This window comes from Mesoplodon mirus (genome assembly GCF_964341445.2).
Source record: "Mesoplodon mirus genome assembly, chromosome: 18".
Lineage (NCBI taxonomy): Eukaryota > Metazoa > Chordata > Mammalia > Artiodactyla > Ziphiidae > Mesoplodon > Mesoplodon mirus.
The window spans coordinates 10,445,617-10,468,410 of NC_138994.1; the positions used below are offsets into that span (position 1 = coordinate 10,445,617).

General features: G+C 41.9%; 1 protein-coding gene across 10 annotated transcripts in view; it reads right to left on the bottom strand.

Moving 5' to 3' along the window:
• The window catches only part of STRADA (STE20 related adaptor alpha), a 29,125-nt gene extending 6,787 nt beyond the window's left edge, over positions 1-22,338 (bottom strand). Inside the window, exons 1-6 of one of the 10 annotated variants that reach the window (XM_082603261.1) lie at positions 21,924-22,323; positions 13,646-13,725; positions 10,980-11,037; positions 8,709-8,737; positions 2,118-2,220; positions 1,597-1,718 (exon numbers count right to left, since the gene is read on the bottom strand). In XM_082603261.1, coding sequence (XP_082459387.1) covers positions 1,597-1,718; positions 2,118-2,220; positions 8,709-8,737; positions 10,980-11,037; positions 13,646-13,681 — 348 coding nt within the window. In that variant the 5' untranslated portion in view covers positions 13,682-13,725; positions 21,924-22,323. Of the gene's footprint in view, positions 1-1,596; positions 1,719-2,117; positions 2,221-4,620; positions 4,641-8,708; positions 8,738-10,979; positions 11,038-13,645; positions 13,726-21,923 lie in introns of those variants that run through there. The other 9 variants (XM_082603264.1, XM_082603262.1, XM_082603263.1 and 6 more) reach the window with 9 other exon arrangements.
• Positions 22,339-22,794: the final 456 nt, after the last annotated feature.

A 22,794-nucleotide genomic window follows, 5' to 3' on the forward strand; every position in this document is an offset into this window, starting at 1 on the left:
CTCTGCCATCTCAGCAGGGAAGCCAGCCCTGCTTCGCCAGCTTCTGCCTAACTTGGGCTCTGCCAGCCAATCCTAAAGCACCTCGAGAAACCATTCCCTGCCAACAGGGAAACTGCTAACAACACAGCAGAGGGTCACAGTGCACCACCTTGGAGGCCATGAAAACAAACCGCCTACTGCAGACTTAGGAAGTTATAAGCTTAGCTCAACTTCAAGAGCCCAGGCACAGAACTCCTCTTTAAGATAAGAAAACAAGGACTTCCCTGGTAGCGCAGTGGTTATGAATCCGCCTGCCAATGCAGGGGACACTGATTCGATCCCGTGCGCCACAACTACTGAGCCTGCGCTCTAGAGCCTGCGAACCACAACTACTGAAGCCCGTGCGCCTAGAGCCCGTGCTCCGCAACAAGACAAGAAACCACAATGAGAAGCCCGCGCACTGTAACGAAGAGTAGCCCCACTCGCTGCAACTAGAGAAAGCCAGCACACAGCAACAAAGACCCAATAAAATTTTAAAATTAAAAAAAAAAGATAGAACAAAAAAGTGTTTTCCTATTATAAAGGAAAATGTTGTTAGCAATAGAAACACAGAAAGAAAGCATTAAAGAACGAACAACAACTACTAAACATTAGAATAGATTTCTCCAGCGACCTCAGGTTGAGAGCTCCCTTCTTCAGAAGCAGCTATGAAAAGTGTAAGACTGATGGAATTTTAAAATAAATTTGGACAGAAGATGTGAAAAAAAATTTGGACAAAAGAACTGCAGGAACTCCAGGGCCCTGGCCTCTGGGAAATGAGCCAAGGTCAAATAGGCAGCACCTTCTACCTGTCCACGGCTGTACAGGATAAAGAAAAGAATCACAAAGCTCAAATATGCTCTAGAACAAACTCAGATATGTTTTTTCCCAAATAACTGAGCTGGGACTGACATTCTGTTCCATCCTCAGACCCCAAAACTACTCCTAACACATGAACTGGTACTGGAGCACCGTCAGATAAGCGTGAGTTCAGAAAAACATTGTAATTGAAGACGGGGGGAGGGGCTGCAGCCAACTGTACTGAAGATACACTGAGCCAGGCCCTAAATCTAGGGAGTTCCCAGGGCAAGCCTTCACCCCCAGGCACTGACTAGACTTACAGTGTCTCCCAGTTTAACAAGAGGGCAGCTACTTGCTTCTCCAGAAGAAAGGAACCTCAGGCAAACAGGACACTAAGAGTCGGAAGACGGTCGCCCGTGGCCAGGCGAGCTGCCCCGCACCTGGAAAGAGACTGTCTGGGTGTGAAGCCTGCCTCTGCCACTTACTAGTGTGTGCGCCAGGGGCGAGTTACTTAGCCTCTCTGAATAATAAGTACATGAATAAATGAGTCACAGGAGGAGCTGGTGAAGAAGAGGGGAATATAAATTGGGCTGAGCAGTGTTATAGAACCCTTAATGCCAAATGCCCAAGATTCTTCACCAAGAGCTTCCGTAACTTCTTGGCTTGGTCTACCCTCGTTTCCTGCCAGCTATTTCAGAAGACACATGTAAAGACGCCTCGTGGTTACTACTGGAACTGAGACACCACCCTCCAAGTGTCACATTCACGTTTGATTACCTGCAAGAACGTCACCATCTCATTGGAACAAGCTTCTAGGTTAATCCTTCGTACTGTCACATACTCTCCCGCTGGTGTGTACCTTGCTAGGTTCACTGTCATCAGGTCCTCAAATCCTTTGCCTAAAAGAAAAGAGAAATGCCATAAACAGGGACGAGCAACACAAGTTTTCATCTTCCTTAAAGAGACTTGATTTTAAAAGAAAATTCAAGTTAAAACTTTCATTTCTGTTATTTCTTGATTTTTCTTCCATCAGTTCCTTCTCAGCCAACTATTCTAACTGACTATGGCCCAGGACACCAGAAGTGTACCGTCCAAAAGAAAAAATTGAAAAGAGCTTCTCTCCTGGAAACATGATCTCTTCCCCTACACTTGGAAGAAGAAAACCATAGAAGAACCACAAAAGCCAGTTTTGTCTCCACGAATCCTGCTAACTGGCTGACAGCTTCTGGCACACATTCATCTGAGGATGCTGAGAAGGCTGCCCTGATCCCCTGGAGCATGACAGTCCTGGACATTACCTATAACGGTGAGTAGCTCATAGCACCCTCCCTCTGGCAGAAAGCTACTCATGATCTCCTGTTTAGAAAAGGATGCTATCGACTCTGCACTCGCCTCATTGGTCTAAAGAAAAAGAAAAACAGGTTAGTAAGAGAACCTTGGGGACGGGATGAGAGTGGGGAGATGGTAATTCAGACCCACAAGGAGACTGGCATGTAAACAAACATACAAATTCTGACCCTGGAGCAAAGAAACAGTTCCAGCACTATTTGATGAGAAATATAAAGTAAAACATCAGCTGTTCAATGCAGTAATTGGCACTAAAATCAGAGTAAGTGTGAGCGCTACCTACAAGTGGGGATGGGGACAAGGGCCACTTCTACTCAACAGTTGATTTGCTTGTCCTTCCCAACAGCTGGCTCATCTGCTAAAAACTATGAAATTCTTACTTGGGAAAGGATGTCTGGAGAAAGGCACATTTAGAAAAGAGAAGGGGAATGGAGAGGTGGGGTTTCTCTTGAATTTCCTGCTGCATTAGGGTCTTTTTTTTTTTTTTTTTTGGCTGCGTTGGGTATTTGTTGCTGTGTGCGGGCTTTCTCTAGTTGTGTCGGGCAGGGGCTACTCTTTCTTGTGGTGCGCGGGCTTCTCATTGTGGCAGCTTCTCTTGTTGCAGAGTATGGGCTCTAGGCTCGTGGGCTTCAGTAGTTGTGGCATGCAGGCTCAGTAGTTGTGGCACACGGGCTTAGTTGCTCCACAGCATGCGGGATCTTCCTGGACCAGGGCTTGAACCCGTGTCCCCTGCATTGGCAGGCAGATTCTTAACTACTGCGCCACCAGGGAAGTCCCTAGGGTCCTATTTTTAAGGTCCTGACTAAAAAATCCCGAAGATTAAACACTGAATCTTGCTATAGGCAAAATGTGGCCATAAGAGGCCCCCTTGTTAGCAAACCAAGAGGCCAGACCAATCATTCCCTGACATTTCCAAGTGAAGCCAGAAAACAGCTAACACACTGGGCTGCAGGCAGGGAACAGAGCTGTCAGGTCTCAGCCATCATCCCAGGCAGCAGAAGTGACCTGCTCCCTCGTCCCTGTGCACTCAGGCTGCAAATGAAGCTGGATCCCAGCCACTTAGGATGTGGGTGTCACATGTGAGGTCCTGATGGAAAAGTGCCCAGCAAAATACATGGCAGGCCAACAGCTCTTCCTTGAGTTTAATAGGTTCAGTTTCCTTCTTCCAAACCTAAATTTATTTGTATGATTTAGGGACTGTGAGTATTTTTCTTTCTTTTGGATCCTCTTTCTTGAGATGTATGTCTAACTGAAACAAAGAGCCTTAGGCCAGCTCGCATTTCATATGCTGCGTTCATAAACCTGCCCTCTGATCAGGAAAAGGTCTTTGAATACACGGAGTCTCTTGGCTCAGCACGAGACAGAAAAGTGCTCGAGTCGAGAATATTCTGATGTGCTGGTATCACCTTGGGGTGTGGGGGGCGGGTGCCTGATGTTTGAAACACATCTGGTTTCAAAACAATTGATGCTGCCAATGACGAAAGAAACCAAATGGGGTTTTACCTCCAGCACCACTTAACATTAAGAGGAACCCAGTCAAGTAGAATTGAGCCCTATTAGCAAATCACAGTTCTAATTTAATCTTTATATTTCTAAGATTCACCTACATTGTTGTATTTAGCCATATTGTATAATACTCATCTTGTGAACATACCTCAATTTATCCTTCCAATGCTGATGGGCTTTTGCGGTTACTTTTCATCCTGCTATTATGAACTGTGTTACTAAAAACACACTTGAATGTGTTTCTTGACACATATATGCAGGAGTTACGCTAAAGCTTACACCTAGGAGTGGAACTGGAGGTCACAGAGTATATGAACATTCGACTTTAGAAGAAAATGCCAAACGGTTTTCCAAATGGTTGTATCAATTTACATTCCCACCAGCAATACGTGTATGTTCTTGTTGATCCATCTTTCCCCCAACACTTGGTATATTCAGACTTCATTTTTGCCAGTCTCATTGTGGGTTTGATTTACATTTCCGAGTGCTAATGAAGTTGAGCATCTTTTCATGTATTTATTGGCTACGTGGGTTTTCTCCAGAGTGAAAATGCCTCTTTCTGTCTCTTGTCCACTTTTCTACCTAGTTGTTTTAATGCAGGATTTCCCCAAAGGAGGCCCCACGGAACACGGATCTGCCAGTTAACGCATGAAAAATGTTTACACGTCCAATTAAGTTACAAAATGCAGCACTCTCTTTCTCAAGGACAATCACAAGGGGTACTCCCACATTAAGGGCTTTGAGAAGTTCTGTAATTTGACAAAGTTTAACTTTGTTTAACCTGATACCTGTCCAGAGAAGTCTTTTGTGCCTAACATCTGTTAAATTTGGGGGAAGATGATTTGGGAAAGGCTATTTTAAGTAAAACATATGGTATAATGTGAAGACTCTAGGCTGAGGGGTCAGGGATAGAACTTGAACTTGAACTCTGTGACCCTGGGCAGGTACCTCTAAGCCCTGGGATCTTCATCATCTCATCAGTGGAACAATTCCCACTTCATAGGGTTGCTGTGACTATGAAATGAGATAAAATATGTAAAGAGCTTGGCACTACTCAGTGTATCACAGGTATTCAATAAATATGAATTCTGTTCTTCCCCTCTCTCTTTTGCTGTCTACTTTTTGGTCACTCTCCTGTTCAGCAAAGAAGATGGAACAGAGAAAATGGAGAAAACAGAGACTCATAAATAGGGCTGGATCGATAGTTAAAGTTGGTTTGATTTTGTTTTTTTACAGGTGTCTGTGTTTCCAAATGCTCTGAAAACAGATTCTAGGATGACTTAATAGCCACTGTAGCTTCTTGAAACTATCTTGTCTTCAAAACAAGATACTGGTGCCAGGCCAGTGCCTCACACAGGTGAGAGGGATACAGACAATCAAGGAACAAAATGGAGTACAGATGTTGTAACAGGGAAGAGCCAAATCTGACTCCACGTTGGATCTGTTTCTTTTACTTTAAGCTTTGCTTCCATCGCTTTTGTTCACTAAAGGATACTGTCTATACACAATGGCCTGCCTCAGGGAACCTGCCCCTCTGCCTGAATGTTAAACCAAAGTGCCTTTGTTCAGGGAAGCATCCTGACCCTGTCTACCTGTGGATGGCTGCAAGAAAGAAGAAACGAACACTTCCGCTCCCTGAGGCTGGCCATTCCAGGGCATATTTGCAAAACTTACGGCCTTTTTACTTTACTTCCTCATCTCCTCCCCGCTCTGTTCTATAAAAGAAACTGGCATCCAGACTCCGATACGATGGTTTTTTTGGAGACGCTAGTCTGCCATCTTCTCGGTCTGCAGGCTTTCTGAATCAAGTCATATCCCTCGCCTCAACACCTCGTCTCCCGAGTTATTGACCTGCTGTGCGGCGAGCAGAGCGAGCTTGGACTCGGTAACAATTTGAGCAAAAAGCCTAAACCAAGAGCTCCGAAATGGCGACTCCCCAGCTGTTGAGAGTTTCGCTGCAGGCTAAGCTAACTTTGGAGAGTCCTGTCTTAACCTTATACCTCTAGCCCGCTGCACATACCCTTGCTCTGCTTTGCTGTTTTCTCAAGTATCGACCTGCCCTCAATAAAATCAGTGTCCCCAGTTAACACAAAACTCAGGGGCTTGCTTTCAGACCCAACACCCCCTACCCTGGCCTGTGAGGATCCACACGATCCGGCCGCTGCCTACTTCCACGACTTCACCCCACATAGGGCTGCACTGACTCACTGCACCTGACCCCCACGAACCAGCAGTCTTAGCAAACTCGCACCAGCTGTCCCTTTGGAACGCTCCTGCCCCACCATTTTCTCATCGCTGCTTCTCCTCGTCCTTGAGATCTCAACTTAAATGTCACCTATTCATTGAAGACTGTCCTGCCAAGTAAAGTAGCTCCCAGTCACTTTATTATGTCATCTTACTTGATTTTCTTCATAGTGGTACTGCAGTTTATTTTGTCTATTGCCTGTCTTCTCTGCTAGAATGCAAGCTCTGTCGGGGCAGGGCCTGTCTGTCTTTTTCACTGATGTATTCCCCAATGCCTACAACGGTGCTGGCATCTACTTAAAAAGTCATCATCTAAGCAACGTTTGAACTCAGGAGGTTTTCTGCCCATGACCTTGTTATTCCCATGGGCTGAAGAGGAGAGCAAACGTACCAGTCGGTTCCACTGGAGACAGTTCAACATGCTGACTTATACTGCAAATGCCAGCCCTCCTACAACACATTCCCTAGCTCCCCTGTTACCAGAACTTCACAGATCAGAATCTGACACCTGCATGTGAGAAAGTACTGCATTTTTTAGCAGGTAACAATATGGCCCCAATGAGGACAAACCTAGAACGACTTTGTATTTGAAGGTCTCTCCTCTGATCTCTAGGCAAACTCCTTGTTTCTCTAATTTGAAAAAGAAACGGACTATGAGGGACAGCTGAGACCTGAGATTTTAAAAAATTCTTTTATATGCACTTTAAATAACTCCCTTTGGAGAAACTACATATAGGATACTTTTTTCTTAAAATTACCTATCTCCCTTTTCCTTGCCAGGAGCGCACGTAAGACATACTACCTACCAGGCTACACACTAAAGCCACACTTTTGTTGAGCCTAGGTGAGAAATGATTCATTAAACTACTGATATGATTCGTTCGTAACTTGACAATATTTCTACTGTCTTTGTTGACTATGGAAAACTACTTCAAAGTGTTAGGTTTAGAAAATGAAATTCTTTAGGTAATTGGGAATATGAGTTCATTGGGCAATCCAGAATCGCATGAAATGAACTAGTCTGGTGGCTGCTGTGACCCCTCTACCCTGCCCCCAACTCCCTGGAAATGACCCTAAAATAGATGCTTTCTACTTTGTGGATGTTCTATAGTCTGAACTCAGACAGAAGGCGACCTTTATTTAGGAAAACAAACAAAGGCAGTATTTTGAAAGGAAGAGATTTGGTCTGGTTTTACCACAAGAAAGGCAGGTTAGTCCATTATACTGCTTCAGATTTAGAAAAGGTCAAAATTCAGATGAAAAGGAGATATCTAGCCCATTCTCATTAAACATAGCATGGCACAGTTTTATTAGTATAATGTATAATCTCAAATTGCCTAGAGAAAGAAACTAATTCTATCAAATTAGTTTCCCCCACCATGAAAAGCACTTTGTTCATTTTGAAGCATTTGAAAAATACATAAGCTACTGCTATCCAGAAATGACCATAAAATGATAACTTTGTTTAAAGAGCTTGTTTAAAGACAAAATACAATAAAGCACACAAACACAATATTTATGAAATGTCCAACAAATAAGTACATTCAACCTCCCAAAGGTTTCACACAGGATAACTTTTGACACCTGTGAAAATATAAGAACTATATATAATTGGCACTGTACTCTGGAAGAATACCCAACTGATCCTATAGGGCACATTGTTGGTCTCCTGACTGGAAAGTATTGGGATCTGATAGTGAAGTGCTCTTGGCTAGTAAAGCGCAGCCAAGCTTTACTCAGAAAGAAATTCCTAGTCAGCAGCCTTACCCTTCGCTCACCTTGGAGCTGCCTGCAAAAGGCACAAAGGTCTGTTATCTGAAAAGAGGAAGAAGTCTATGGAGAAAAGGGCTCTTATCCTCTCTGTATAAGACACTGATTCACAGTATCAAAAGCAGCTTGGGGACTTCCCTGGTGGGGCATAGTGGTTAAGAATCCGCCTGCCAATGCAGGGGACACAGGTCCGAGCCCTGGTCTGGGAAGATCCCACATGCTGTGGAGCAACGAAGCCCATGCGCCACAACTACTGAGCATGCGCTCTAGAGCCTGCAAGCCACAACAACTGAGCCCACATGCCACAACTACTGAAGCCCACGTGCCCTAGAGCCCATGCTCCGCAACAAGAGAAGCCACAGCTTGCCCCAACTAGAGAAAGCCTGTGTGCAGCAACGAAGACCCAAGGCAGCCAAAAATAAATAAATAAACAAACAAATAAATAAATTTAAAAAAATAAGCAGCTTGGTACGCTGCTGTTATTTCCACTGGTAAAATAAACTAGAAGAGTAAGAAGCAGGGCAAGAGTCTTGAAATTTCTGCCAAAAAAAAATACATTTTCTGTTTTGTACTTTAAAACATGGGGTTTTGTTTTTAAACTAGATTTGACGTCCTGCCTTATAATCTAGACAGAGATCTACATTACCTCTGTGGACTGAAATCTATTATTAATAGACTAAGGATGGGAAATTTAGTACTACTAGCCACTGAAAGATAACCACATGTCAGAGTGTTGAAACTGTCCCTTTTAGTTTTTGGAGGGGGTGGCAGGTGACTGGTAGGGCTACAAAGGGGAGGAGAGAGAAAAAGTGCCTGAGAGTTTTTCAGTTTTCAAAGTACACATCAGAATCTCTCTAGGGTGAAACCTAAGTCCCCACAAGTAGAAGAATTATACCACGTATAAAACTCAATGACAGATGAGCAGAAACATAAAATGATAAGCCAACCAAAAAAACATACAACATTCCACAAGTCACCTCCATGCAACAAGCCACAGTACTAGAGCCTGGAAAATCACTTACTTTTCTCCGAGTGTCACCCGGAGGCTGCTCTGGAGTGGAGAGATCGAGTGTTGGCATTTTGGGTTTTGGAAGAAGACACACCCACATTCAGAACAGCAATTAGGACTACATTTACTAATGGAAACCATTTAAGAATCATTACAGCAAAAAGTGCCTGCAGTGCTACGTATAAACACACACACACACACACACACACACACACACACACACACACCCAGAGATCCACAGTAAAAATGCTGCAGATAGATGGAGTTTTAAACATGAATCTACGGCTCTTCAAAACTTGTCAAGGCTCTTATTCTACGGGTATTCTTTACTGAGTACAACTCAACTGCTATAGTTCTGGTCATACAATTACTTTCCATCAGCACACAATGTTACTTTCAATAGGCTAGTTTCAGTCTTATACTGTGAACAAAAAATTCGTTATAAAATTATATACATGGTTGGCTATTTCCCAGGGAGTGCAGGGACTCGAAAACGGTTTTGCCAAAAAAAAAGAAAAAAAAAGTTTTAATACAGTAACGTGTGTTTGTGGGACCATTTACCCAATTTGATTCTCCAGTCAGATACATTCTATTCTAAATGAAAATAAAGCAAAAGGGCTTTGTGGCCCCCTGCTACTCCTGATGAATATGAATAAAGCAAAGGACAACTTAAATGACTTTCTGCTCCAAAAGAAGACAAATTCTGTATCTGTGCCTTCTATTTTCTCTATTCTGAAAAGTGATCAAAGTAAAGATTTTAACTGTAAAGTATTGGAATGATTACACGTCTCCAAATATCTTAAATTATATTGCTAGATATTGGGTGCACAGTACATTAGCCTCAATTTATCAAAATAAGATTTTTGTGTGTGTGCCATGGACATCAGTTTTCTGGTATACAAATGGCAGGAGCGGGTGCTTAAGAGGGGCTTCTTACAAGTCAAAGATAAGAAGCCAGGTGAATAGGTAAAAGGAAATCAAACCAAGGCTTCTTAGAGCAGAAGGCAAATTCCAAGCTGAATCACCTCGGTAACATACACTTCATTAAGCTGCAAACCATATACAGAACAATCTCTTCATCCTCCTCAGATCAGAGACTAGGGAATTATCAAAAGACATCCAGAGATCCTACACTCAAGACACTGAAACCAAAATCCATTCATCTAATTCACATAACTGGAATATTTTTAGCTAATTAATGTAAACTGGACTTCCAACTCAATTTCCATCAATGCCAATGTTTACTTTTAAACCACTGTATTGCCATGAATGATGGGGAAAAAAATTAGAATAGCACCAGAACATAGTGTTTTTGTTCCATTAGCCTTTCCTTTACTGTGCAGATTATTTTTATTCTTTATAACCAAAACAAAAATAACTCATCCTTTTTCTAAACTCTTAGTTGTCTTCTATAAAACCCTTTGACAAAGTTCATGAACAATTCAACTCCAGAAGTTCTTTGAGTGGTAGTAGGGAAGATAAATTAATAGGTGCCACCTACTAACTAACAAGTTTGAGTTTTCAATTACTCAAGCCTCTCGAGGTAGTTTGGATCAGTTAACCAACATACTCTATCTGATAACCTATTTCTTTAGCTATAGGAGCTGAAGAGAGTATCATGGTGTACAGATAAAAAGAAAGGGGCTTTACAACTATTATTTTTATAGAAAAAGAATTTTCCTTGCCTTAGGTCAAGATCACAGTTCCCAAAACAGCTCAGTTGGAAAATAGCCAAAGGGGAGTGCCTGGATTTGTTAAACCTCAAAGTTGCAAACCTACTTTACTTCTGAATCAACATTTAGATTTTACAATAGGAAGTCAGTGTTTTTGTCCTGACAGATTTTTTTTCCTCTAGTCTCTAAGTCTCATGAAAAGATGAGTCAACTAGATTGATCAGAAAAACCATAACTTTTATATCACTGCTACCTTTGTCCTGACTATAATTTTATTTTTTAAATCTTCAAGGCTAGAGACTTTTAAACACCTACTTTTTTTCCTTTAAGAATATGTATTTCATAGAAAAATACTTAGAAGAAACACGTGTGCTTTTAAGTAAATACTGGCTTTCTAACAATCAAGACAGGCCAAGGACAACTGCCAGATTAGTCCTCAAATTTTGGGGAAAACATGGATTCAAAAAGGAGCCAAGTAAATATAACAGCTGTAGCCAAACAAATATAACAACTTGCCCTTAAATTGCTAATTTCTATAAATTGATTTAATCAACAAAAAAAGGCAGCGATATTTATCCTGAAGTGATGGCTAAATGCCATACTGTACTTACCTCCAAATAGTTCCAAATCTCTTAAGCCCTCAACAATGAACTTTTCCGAGACCCACCGCTAAAGAGGAAAACCCCAAAGAGAATTAGTATTTCTTCCAAGCCACAAAAAATTAGCTATCAGCCATTAGATAGACAGACAAAAAGACAACTACAAAAAGCGAATCATGCAGTACAGTTAAGCTACATTTCTATGGAAAAGTTTTGAAAATCTTGGATTTAAATCAACTGAAAACAATAGATTAATTCCTTTCTCTATTCTTCTTTGCCTAGTTTGATGAACAATTCTTAAATCTGACAGATGAGAAATAAGTAGTACTGGCCCTAATAATGAAGAATGCTTTTGTCCTTCCTATATATAAAACTGCCTTTTGGTTCCATCTTATTCATTCCATGGCTGTCTACTACAGATGCTTTGGATCATTAATGCCAATTTGAAAAATACTAGAATTTACACACAGAAAATAGGGATGAAACAGTTTTTCACAAGCCTCTATTAGTTTGTAAAAGGAAATAGCAGACTGCATATTCTTTCATCCACTAGGATTTCTAAAGACATCACCAACGTTTACATTTTCTACCAAGTTTACAAGGACCAAACTAGCATGACTAATCTATGGTTCCCATTACTGGACTATTTCAAACTAGTATTGGATTTCCATCATACTGATCAGCGGTCTGGTTTCACCTGAATCAGGTTAGGTTGAAATAGAAAAGAAGCTCATACATAAAAGCAATGGGATCAAGGTTATATTTCACTCAAGGGCTGGTATTAAAGCTTGGCTTAGGGGTATTCTTTCCACTGGGTAGAGTTCAGGCTAAAGAGGGATTGTTTTGTTTCTCTTAATTAATAGCGAGGTTTACTCTTTCCAATATAAATTATTCTTATCTCATAAACATAAGAAAAAGGAAGATTAAGGAACATTCAGAAATAAGTTGCATAATATGGACTATGAATTTATAACATCATTCTCTATATCAATTTTTTCCAAATTAAAAAAAGAACACTGTAAATTTAAAAAAATTGATATAAAAATTTATATTCACTGGAACACAAAATATAATTTACACCTTAATATTTAAAGAAAGTGGTATATTAAGGGAGTTCCCTGGTGGCCTAGTGGTTAGGATTCCAGGCTTTCACTGCTGTGGCTCAGGTTCAGTCCCTGCTTGGGGAACTAAGATCCCACAAGCCGTGCGGCCAAAAGAGAAAAAAAAGAAAAAAAAAGAGAAAGTGGTATATTCACAATGTCTCACAGTACACATACAGTGTTACAGAATTTTTAAATAATTACTACAGCAGTTAGAAATTAAGTACTTGATAAGAAACAAGACAGTCTTCTAGGAAATCATTTAGGAAGCTTGTAAAGAAGCTAAACCCAGTATTTGTTCTTGAGGTCATTTTAGCTAGTGAAGTTCTCAGGTGTAATAAAATTTTTCAAAAAGCCTTCAATTAAAACCTATGATGGGAGTTCCCTGGTGGTCCAGTGGTTACGACTCCTTGCCTTCACTGCCAAGGGCCCGGGTTCAAAAAAGTGTTCCAAAGACTACAATCTGATGCTGATTTTTTTTTAATTAATTTATTTTCAGCTGCATTGGGTCCTTGTTGCTGCGCGTGGGCTTTCTCTAGTTGCGGTGAACGGGGGCTACTCTTTGTTGTGGTGCATGGGCTTCTCATTGAGGTGGCTTCTCCTGTTGCGGAGCACAGGCTCTAGGCACACGGGCCTCAGTAGTTGTGGCACACAGGCTCAGTAGTTGTGGCTCGCAGGCTCTAGAGCACAGGCTCAGTAGTTGTGGCATGCAGGCTCAGTAGTTGTGGCTCGCGGGCTCCAGAGCACAGGCTCAGTAGTTGTGGCACACAGGCTTAGTTGCTCTGCGGCATGTGGGATCTTCCTGGACCAGGGCTCGAACCCGTGTCCCCTGCACTGGCAGGCGTACTCCCCACCACTGAGCCACCAGGGAAGTCCAATGCTGATTTTTAAAACACACAAACTCACTGAAAACATGTAGGAAACAGGCAGATCATTAGTGGGTACACATCTACACTGAAAAGGGCAAGCAACTCATTTAATGTTGAATGACAGATAATCATAAAATAAGCCACCTTGTTTCTTCTCTATCAGACAAGCTGGTGGGTATATTCTATGTCACTGGTCAGCCTCTGCCTGCAAATTCGTTTCTTTTTTTAAAAAAATTATTTATTATTTATTTTTGGCTGCGTTCACTGCTGCACGCAGGCTTTCTCTAGTTGTGGCGAGCGGGGGCTACTCTTCGTTGCAGTGCACGGGCTTCTCATTGTGGTGGCTTCTCATGTTGCAAAGCACGGGTTCTAGGCGTGCGGGCTTCAGTAGTTGTGGCACACAGGCTCTGTAGTTGTGCACAGGCTTAGTTGTTCTGCGGCACGTGGGATCTTCCCGGACCAGGGCTCAAACCCGTGTCCCCTGCATTCGCAGGTGGATTCTTAACCAATGTGCCACCAGGGAAGTCCCTGCAAGTTCTTTTCTTAGGAGTGGAGGCTGCAATACCTGCTTTACTTTCTACATCCCTCACTTCTGTATGATTCTGAACATTACATAAAAAAACCCCAAAAAACCTCCTACAATATCTGCCAAACACACTGCTTTTCAGAAAATAAAAAATAGTAAAGCCAGAAGAAGAGAAGCACTCACCCTAATTCGCTCTGGTTTACTTACAAGAAAAGACATGAGTTCCTAACGTGTAGACCTACTTCAATTTCAAAAATTTAAACCTAAAAGGAAAATAGACACAGGTTGTTAGTCAAATCTGCTTTTATAGAAATATTTGTTGATTAACAAAAACTTACTATGGGTCTACCATTCAAAGCACTATACTAGACCTACAAATTCCTAGATTCTAAAGATTTGTTTAGAGAAACTTTAAGTGACAATAAACCTGGATGTACTTTGGCCAAATACATTCTGAAATACTGCAATATCTGTAAGAGAAGTTTTTTATAGGGTTTTTTTGTTTAAGTTAATTTTTAAATTTCTCGTGACCCAACCCTCCACTGACCCCTCTGCAGAAGCAATTACCTTCAAGTCTTTTGTCTGTTTATCCTCCTTTTTATCATCATTCTTAAATGCTGTTTACATGTCATGACTTATCCATTTTAGACATTTATTTACCAACCTCCTACCACGGTAGGTGAAGACTAAGCTCTCCTACACCAACTTCCTGCACCCTACATTCCTGCCTTCATTCTTCCAACATAGTTCTGACATAAATTTTGGTTAAAACAATAGTCCAAATTTACATTACTAGGACTATGCAAACATGGTTCTTTGCTGAGGCAAACAGAGATGACCACGTCTTCTTTCCCATACACTCATTTTTCCCCCCTAGAGTTAATAATTGCCTCATTTTTTCACTTGCTCGTTTTTCCATGTAGCTATTAACTTTTGCAAATACTTCAACATTTCTGCTATTAGTCTCATCAGTGTGTTTTTCCATACACTCAAACTCATCCATTCCAATTTTCCCCTGGAGACGGCCTTCCAGAGGCCCTCCATCCTGCTGCAATCTGGACTAGCTGCTTAGTCAGTTGCACTTAGTCAGCCGTTATAGTGTGGAGATTTGGGGCTTCCAATTCTGGGGAATGTAATTTCTTTGACAAGAAATAGGAACAGAAGCTCTAATCGTTAAAGGTGTACTTCTAGAATTAGCCCCCGATTTTGTACTTATTTCACTCATACTTTACAACTCTCTGCTTTCTAGGAGACTTCTTCAAACTTTATTTTCCAACCTTTCTACTAAGTTTTACATTTTTGTTACCCATTTCCAAGAGCTTTTGCCATTTCTCAAATGTATCTTTTTTCATATCATCCTGATCTTATTTTATGTTTGCTATTTATACTTAAGAATTTATATATCTAGAATGGCTAAAAGCATAATACATCATGACCAAGTGGGGTTTACTTCAGGAATAACAGATTGGTTTAACATTTAAAAATGAATTAATGCACACAAAACTGTCTTTGTTTGAAGTTGTTTGCAAATAAAGAACAACCAATTTTAAGGAAGTTTAAAAAATGAATCGATGTCATTTTACCTTATTAACTGAGTAAGCAAGTAAAAATACAATCATTTCAATAAATGGAGAAAAAGCATCTAACAAAATTCAACACTAACCCACAAGTTAAAAAAAAAAAACTCTTAGTCAATTAGGAATAGTCAACTAGGAATAGAATAGAAATAGAATTTACCAAGCTAACTTGCTAAAAGATATGTATAAAAAATTTTGGGGGGGTGGGAGTGGGGGTGTGATGAATTGGGCGATTGGGATTGACATGTATACACTGGTGTATAAAACTGATGACTAATAAGAACCTGCTGTATAAAAAAATAAATTAAATTAAATTTAAAATTAAAAAAAAATTATAGCTAACATCTATTAACAGTAAAAAGAATGAATGAGTTTCTTCTAAGGACAGAAGAAAAGCAAGAATGTTCTTATCACTGCTATTCATCATTGTACTAGTGGTCTTGGCCAATGCAAAAAGGCAAGAAGAAATAAAAGGCATATAGATTGGAAAAGATGTAAAATTCTTTATGATTTTCTATGTAGACATGATTGTATACATAGAAAACTCTAAGTATTCTATAAAAAAATCATTATACTTAAAATGAATTTAGAAAGAAGGTCAATTATAAAATGCAACTGTATTTCTATATATTAGCAACAACCAAGTAGAAAATGAAATTTTAAAAACACCATCAATAATATCTACAAAACCATAAAATAATTAGGAATATTTCAATAAATTATGGATAAGACCTGTACGTTTAAAATTATAAAACACTGCTAAGAGGGATTAAAGATGATCTAAATAAGAGTGTGTACCATGTTCATAGATTGGAAGACTCTATATCATTAAGATGTTAATGCTCTCCAAATTGATCTACAGATTCAGTGCAATGCTAATCAAAATTCCAGCAGACTTTTAAAAGAAATTGATAAGCTGAGTCTAAGGTTTACATGGAAATACAAGAGACCTAAAATAGCTAAAACAGTTTTGAAAAAGAAAGTTATGACTTACATTACCTGATTTCCAGACTTACTTTATTGCTATAGTAATCAAGACAGTGTACTTTGGTCTAAGGATAGACAAATGGATCAGTGGAACAGAACAGAGAATCCAGAAATAGACCCATGCACATATGGTCAATTAATTTTCAAAAGAATGGCCAAAGTAATTTCATGGGGAAAGACAGTCTGGATACAACTTGATATCTATTTAGAAAAAATGAACATTGACCCTTACCTTACATCGTACACAAAAATTAACTTGAAATGGATCATAGAACTAAAGAGAAAGTTAAAACTACTAAAGAAAACAGAGGAGAAAATCTTCATGATCTTGGGATAAGTAGAGATTCAAAAAAAGAACATCAAGAGCATGAAATATAAAATAAAAATATGATAAATTGATCTTTATCAAAATTAAAAATGTCTGTCTTTGAAAGACACGACTAAGAAAATGAAAAGATTGGGAGAAAACATATTGTGTGTGCACGTATATGTGTGTGTGTGTCTACAAAGGACTTTATATACAGAATATATAAAGAACTTCTATACTCAACGATAAGACAACTCAGCTTAAACAATGGGCAACATATCTGAACAGAAGATATATGAGTGGCCACTAAGCACATGAAATGATGTTCAACATTACTTGTCATTAGGGAAATGTACATAAACCAACAATGAGATACCACTAAACACCCACCAAAATGGCTAAACATAAAGACTGACAATACCAAGTGTTGATATCAACCAACTGGAACTCTTATACGTTGCTGGTGGGAATGCAAACACATATGGCCACGCTGGAAAATGGTTTAGCAGCTTCTTATGACCCAATAATTCTGCTCCTAGGTAATCTACTCAAGAGAAATGAAAACATATTTTCTCATAAACTTGTACATGAATGCTCATAAAAGCATTATTCACAAGAGCCCCAAACTGGAAACAATCCAAACATCTACCAACTGGTAAATGGATTTTAAAAATGTGGTACATACACCAATGTAATACTACTCAGCAATAAAAAGGAACAAACTACTGATATAGGCAACAATTTCATGTTAAGTGAAAGAAGTCAGACACAGATCTACATACTGTTTCCATTTACATGAAATTCTAGAAAAAGTAAAAATACAACAGAAAGCAGATCTTTTTTTTCAATAAAGTTATTTATTTTATTATTTTTGGCTGTGTTGGGTCTTCGTTACTGCGCACAGGCTTTCTCTAGCTGTGGCGAGTGGGGCTACTCTTCATTGCGGTGCACAGGCTTCTCATTGCGGTGGCTTCTCTTGTTGCAGAGCATGGGCTCTAGGCATGCAGCCTTCAGTAGTTGTGGCACACAGGCTCAGTAGTTGTGGCTTGCGGGTTCTAGAGCACAGGCTCAGTAGTTGTGGCACACGGGCTTAGTTGCTCCGTGGCATGTGGGATCTTCCTGGACCAGCGATTGACCCCATGTCCCCTGCACTGGCAGTTGGATTCTTAAACTCTGAGCCACCAGGGAAGTCCCAGAAAGCAGATCTTGCTTGCCTGGGACCAACAGTGAGATGAGGGACCAACTTCAAAGAGACACATGAGAACTTTTCAGGGTGATGGAAAAGTTCTGTATCTTTATTGCATGGTGGTTATGTGAGTGTATCTGTCAAAACTCAACAAACTGTACACTTAATACAGGCGTATTTGAGACTTCCTTAGTGGTCCAGTGGCTAAGACTCTGTGCTCCCAATGCAGGGGGCCTGTCGATCCCTGGTCAGGGAACTAAGATCCCACATACCGCAACTAAGCCCGCACACTGCAACTACTGAGCCCGCACGCTCTAGAGCCTGTGCACCGCAACTAGAGAAGCCTGCACGCCACAACGAAGATCCAGCGCAGCCAAAATAACCAAAAAAACAAAAAAAAGTGTATTTTGTTACAGGTGAATTACATCTGAATAAAGTTGATTTTAAAAGTAAAATGACTAAAATAAATACTCAGAAATGCTTTTGAAGAATCTAGAAAAAACCCTGCCACATTTCCCTTCTTTCTTTAAGGGGGGGTAGGGTTGTGAGGGGTTGTGGCAGTGGTACAGCAATGGGGGTGGGGACTTAGTGTGGTACACAGAATCGAAAAGTCCTTAGAACTGCTTCAGAGAAATCGAAGCAATGGTTTTCAATCCAGGGGAGTGCGGAGGCCTTTCAAAATCATCTACAGATTTTTACCAAATTGCATTTATTCTCACCCCAACCCTGATCTTATAGAAGCCTCACCCCACCATGCAGAGAATCATTTATCCTGCCATGAAATAGTAAAAAATATAGATTGAATTTGGAAAAAAAAGATTATTAGAATGCACATTGTCTAATAACATTAAACACAAAGCATCAAGCCAGAGAAATTTAAGAGAAAACAACATCCATATCCATCTGTAGTCTACAATAGAAAGAAAAGAGAATATTAATGTAGATAAAGAGATGATTTTTATCCTCAGAAGGAATTATCTAAGCTCTGGAAAAAATACTGGAAATAGAAAATAAAGTCAATTCCAAAACACTGTATAAACAAATACAACTGCCCAATTGGAGAGACCCAAGAACTGGTTCTAGGCTGCCACTTCAACAGCTTCGCTAAGGATCTGAACCACTGGTTCCCAAACCAGGATGTGTATCAAATTCATTTGTGTTGTTAGAAAAATCTATGGATGCCCATCCAAACTCCCGCCTCCAGAAATTTTAATTCAGCAGGTCTGGGGAAGGCAAAAGTAGAAATGGGCAACACTTTATGAAGTTCAGCAAAGGGAAAGATTAGCTAGGTGGACCTGGATAGTTTCATTGAAGAGGCGGGGCTTGAATGTCAAACAGGACTTAAAGAAAATGGGAATTCCAAGCATAAAATAGTATTAGCTGCTGATTATTTAGTGCTTACATATCCACAGGTGTATCTCCTGGTTTCTAGAAGAACGCCTAGCACAGAGTAGGCACGCAGTAATACTGAAAGACTGATCAAATGGGCCGAGCAGTACGTCAGCACTTTGCATATTCTCTCCAATTAACGTGAGGGCGGTTACAGAAGCAGAACTCCACACATATGAGAACAATTAACAGGCCTTAAGTGCATGCTAGATCACGGATTTTATTCAGCAGGCAGTAGGAAGCCACTGTAGGTTTTGAACAGAAAGGTGACAAACACAGAACAGTGGTCTACGGTGGTGTCTCTCAAACTTTATTGTGCATGTAAATCACCTGAGGATCTTGTGAAAATGTGGATTTTGATTCAGAAGGTCTGAAGTGGGGCCTGGTAGTTCTAACAAGCTCCCATATGATGGTAATGTTGCTGATCTGTGGACCATCAATATTGACATTTGAGAAGCCTTGTTCTAAGGAACACTCTAAGGAATATTAATCTGCAAAGGGATGGGAGAGGGGGAGGTGAAAATAACTCAGAAAAGGAATGCCAGTTAGAATACAATTATACTGGACCACATCTGTGGTGATAAGAGCCTGTGGCGGAGGGAATATTAAGAAATAGATGGATAGGGAGAAGGAAAAATAAAGAAATTTAGTTAGTAAGTTCACCGTAAGTCATCGAGCCTATCCTCCACCCTTTGGAAGAACCGCTTTTAAAAACTCCTGGGGCTTCCCTGGTGGCGCAGTGGTTGGGACTCCGCCTGCCGATGTAGGGGATACGGGTTCGTACCCCGGTCTGGGAGGATCCCATATGCCGCGGAGCGGCTGGGCCCGTGAGCCATGGCCGCTGAGCCTGCGCATCCGGAGCCTGTGCTCTGCAACGGGAGAGGCCACAGCAGTGAGAGGCCCACGTACCGCAAAAAAAAAAACCCAAAACAAAACAAAACAAAACAAAACCCCCCTGAATAAAGGTTATCTAGTCTCTGCTTGAAAACTTCTCATGCCAGAGACTCACTACCTAATCAGGGAGCCCATTGTAACTGTGAACAACTCTGATGACTCCGACTTTTTGTGTGTGTGTCCAAGTAACTGGGAAAAGAGTAGCTTGTCAAAGACAAAATGGGAAAGCTCAGAGATGGAAGTTTTGGTGGAAGGATGAGTTTGAGTTTTTAGGTCATACTGAGGTTGAGAAAGAGTTATATATCCCAGGTAGAAACAGCATTCAGTTAGAGAAGTACTGAAAAGACTGACGCTTAAAAGAGGGCTTAGAGATGGCTATGTGGACTTGGAAGTTAGCAGCTAAAGCTATATGAGCGACAAAAATTCACTAAAGAAGAAAACGGTAAGAGAAAAGCAGAAAGCTGGGAAGTAAGCCTTGGGATAGGTCCATATTTAGGACATGGAGCTTGAAAGGCAGGTAGGAAATGGAACCCAAAGGAAAAACCTTAACGATCCTACTTCCCCTTGTGGACCACTAACACTCTCCCAATCTGTTAACTTTTACCTGTCCTTCACTACTCATCTCAGGTGTCCTGTGCTACAGGAAGTCCTCCCTGACCGCCCCTCCCCACCCATGTTAGATGTCTGGCCTCTGTATTCAACCCTTATACCTGCCACTCTCTTAATTGCCTATTTATCAGTTTCCTCCACTAGAATAGAGACTCTGTGAAGGCAGGGAACGCATTTCGTTCACTGTTGCATTCCCAGGGGCTACTGTGACCAACACTTAATATTGGCACTCCTGTATCTGTTAAATTAATAATGGTAAAAATAATAAAAGCAGCAGACACTTATGTGAACTTAGTATGTTCTAGGATCTGTGCTAAATGCTTCACGGAGATCAGCTCACAGTAAGTATTATAGATCCTCATTTTACAGGTCAGGAAATTAAGACTCAGAGAGGTTAAATGCCCAAAGTTACACCGGCATGGGACTTCCCTGGTGGTCCAGTGGTTAAGATTCCACACCTCCACCGCAGGTTCGATCCCTGGCTGGAGAACTAAGATCCCACAAGCTGTGTGGTATGGCCAAAAAATAAAAAACACACAAACAAAAAAACAAAGTTACACAGGCAAGTGGTGGAGGACTGATCAGTTCTGTTCCAAAGCCTGTGCTCTAGAAACCATGAGTGATAATAGAGAAGCTTAGGGAGAAGTGTCAAGACTGTGTGTGCAAAGATATAATGACTGAAAAAGCATCACCTGATTTGACAGTGAGGTTGACCAGATGCCAAGTGGTATAGAAAGGAGATTCATTTACTTTGATTTTTCCTTTTTTCCCTGTTTTTGTCACTGGTTTTCTAAACTTCCTCCATGTCTGCGATTACAACTATAAACACTGCATTTGAGCCACAATACCTCTAAGAAACCTAGTTAAAGGGGGGGGGGGGCAACAGATTTAACCCGTTCAGCACTAACATATGGCTGAATAGGCTCCTGGCCTGAGGAGATTTGAAAATCAGGAAAAATTTGGTTTCTTCAACTCTCAGGGACAAGAAACAGTCTTAGGGGTCTCTAAAGAAAAGTATCCATCAATCAATGAAAAACTGTTTTAATGCCACAAATACATACTGGAATACGGTTCTACCCCAACAGATATTACAATAAGAAAAGAATCAATTCGAACGGCTTTTGCTCTTTTGGGAGAAGTCAAGTTAGAATATCCTAGGATATCTTAGCAGAAGGCTGGGCAGAGAAGTTAGTTCCCCATTTCCTGAAAACTTGAACAGTTTTATTTAACCACACCCCTTCTCTCTCGCTCACTTCCCTACCCCCGCCCCTCATCTCCACCCCCGTCTACTGTGGGCACTTAAGCATTTTGGAAAACAAGACAATCAGAAGCTCTGTTTAGGCTGATTCAGGGAGTACCTGATCTCTGTCCTTACGAGGGCTTGACCCACTGGCTATCCAGCCTGGGATGAGATGGGGATGAGGTGGGGGGATGTGGGGAGAGGGCAGCCTAGGATATGCCTCCTCTTTGCTAGATCAGGACAAACTGCCACCTGGGCCCCAGGTTTCCCACCTGAAAATGAGGGGGGAAGAGGAGAGGGAGCAGGCGCTCGCTTCTTCCGCCCGGCAACTCTGCTCCGGTGTCTCCGGGCCAGGCCCAAGCCTATTCTGCTCTCGGGCTGCAGCCCCTCATTGCGGGAATCGAGAAGAATTCGGGTGAAAAGGGGCCCGTAGAGGGTGAGGCGGGGCTCAGGATGGCCGCTCTGCCGGAGGCCCTCCCCCGAGGAGATGGAATCGGCGTCAGGGCAAGGAGGGACCGATCCCTGGAGCGCACCAGGCGGCCCCGCCAGCCCGGTACCTGGTCCTGGAGTTAGCAAGCAGTCCCGACCCAATCTCAGCTCCGCCTCCTTGGTTTAAGGCCGCGTTGCCGCCAGGCCACTTGCTGGGAGGGAGGTACGCAACGTGCCATGCGCAGTAGAGGGACCCGGAGAGGGCTGGTGGAGAACCGCCGCGCCCCGCCCCGCCGCGCCCCGCCGCGCCCCGCCCCGCCGCGCCCCGCCGCGCCCCGCCCCGCCCCGCCGCGCCGCGCCGAGCCCGCCCCGCCCCGCCGCGCCGCGCCCCGCCGCCGCGCCCCGCCCCGCTCAGGAGAGGAAGGCCCGTCCCGGCCCGCTAGGCCCGGCAGGTGGGTAAGCTCTTCCTGGTTCCCGCGTCTCCTCTGGTGCGGCGGGCCCTCAGCAGCGGCCTCTCAGAGAGCGGTTCTCCAGTGCTGAGTTACCTCATTACGCGATGCGCATACCTGAGGGCATTCGGTCTTCAACGGAGGGGACACGTTTCCCCCCGCGTGTGGAAGCCAAAGACCTAGCTTGTCGTTGGTGTGGCCTTCGGGGTCCGAAAAGGGCTCTCCAGAGCCTCCATCCCCGAAGCAGGAAGGCAGTGGGATGATT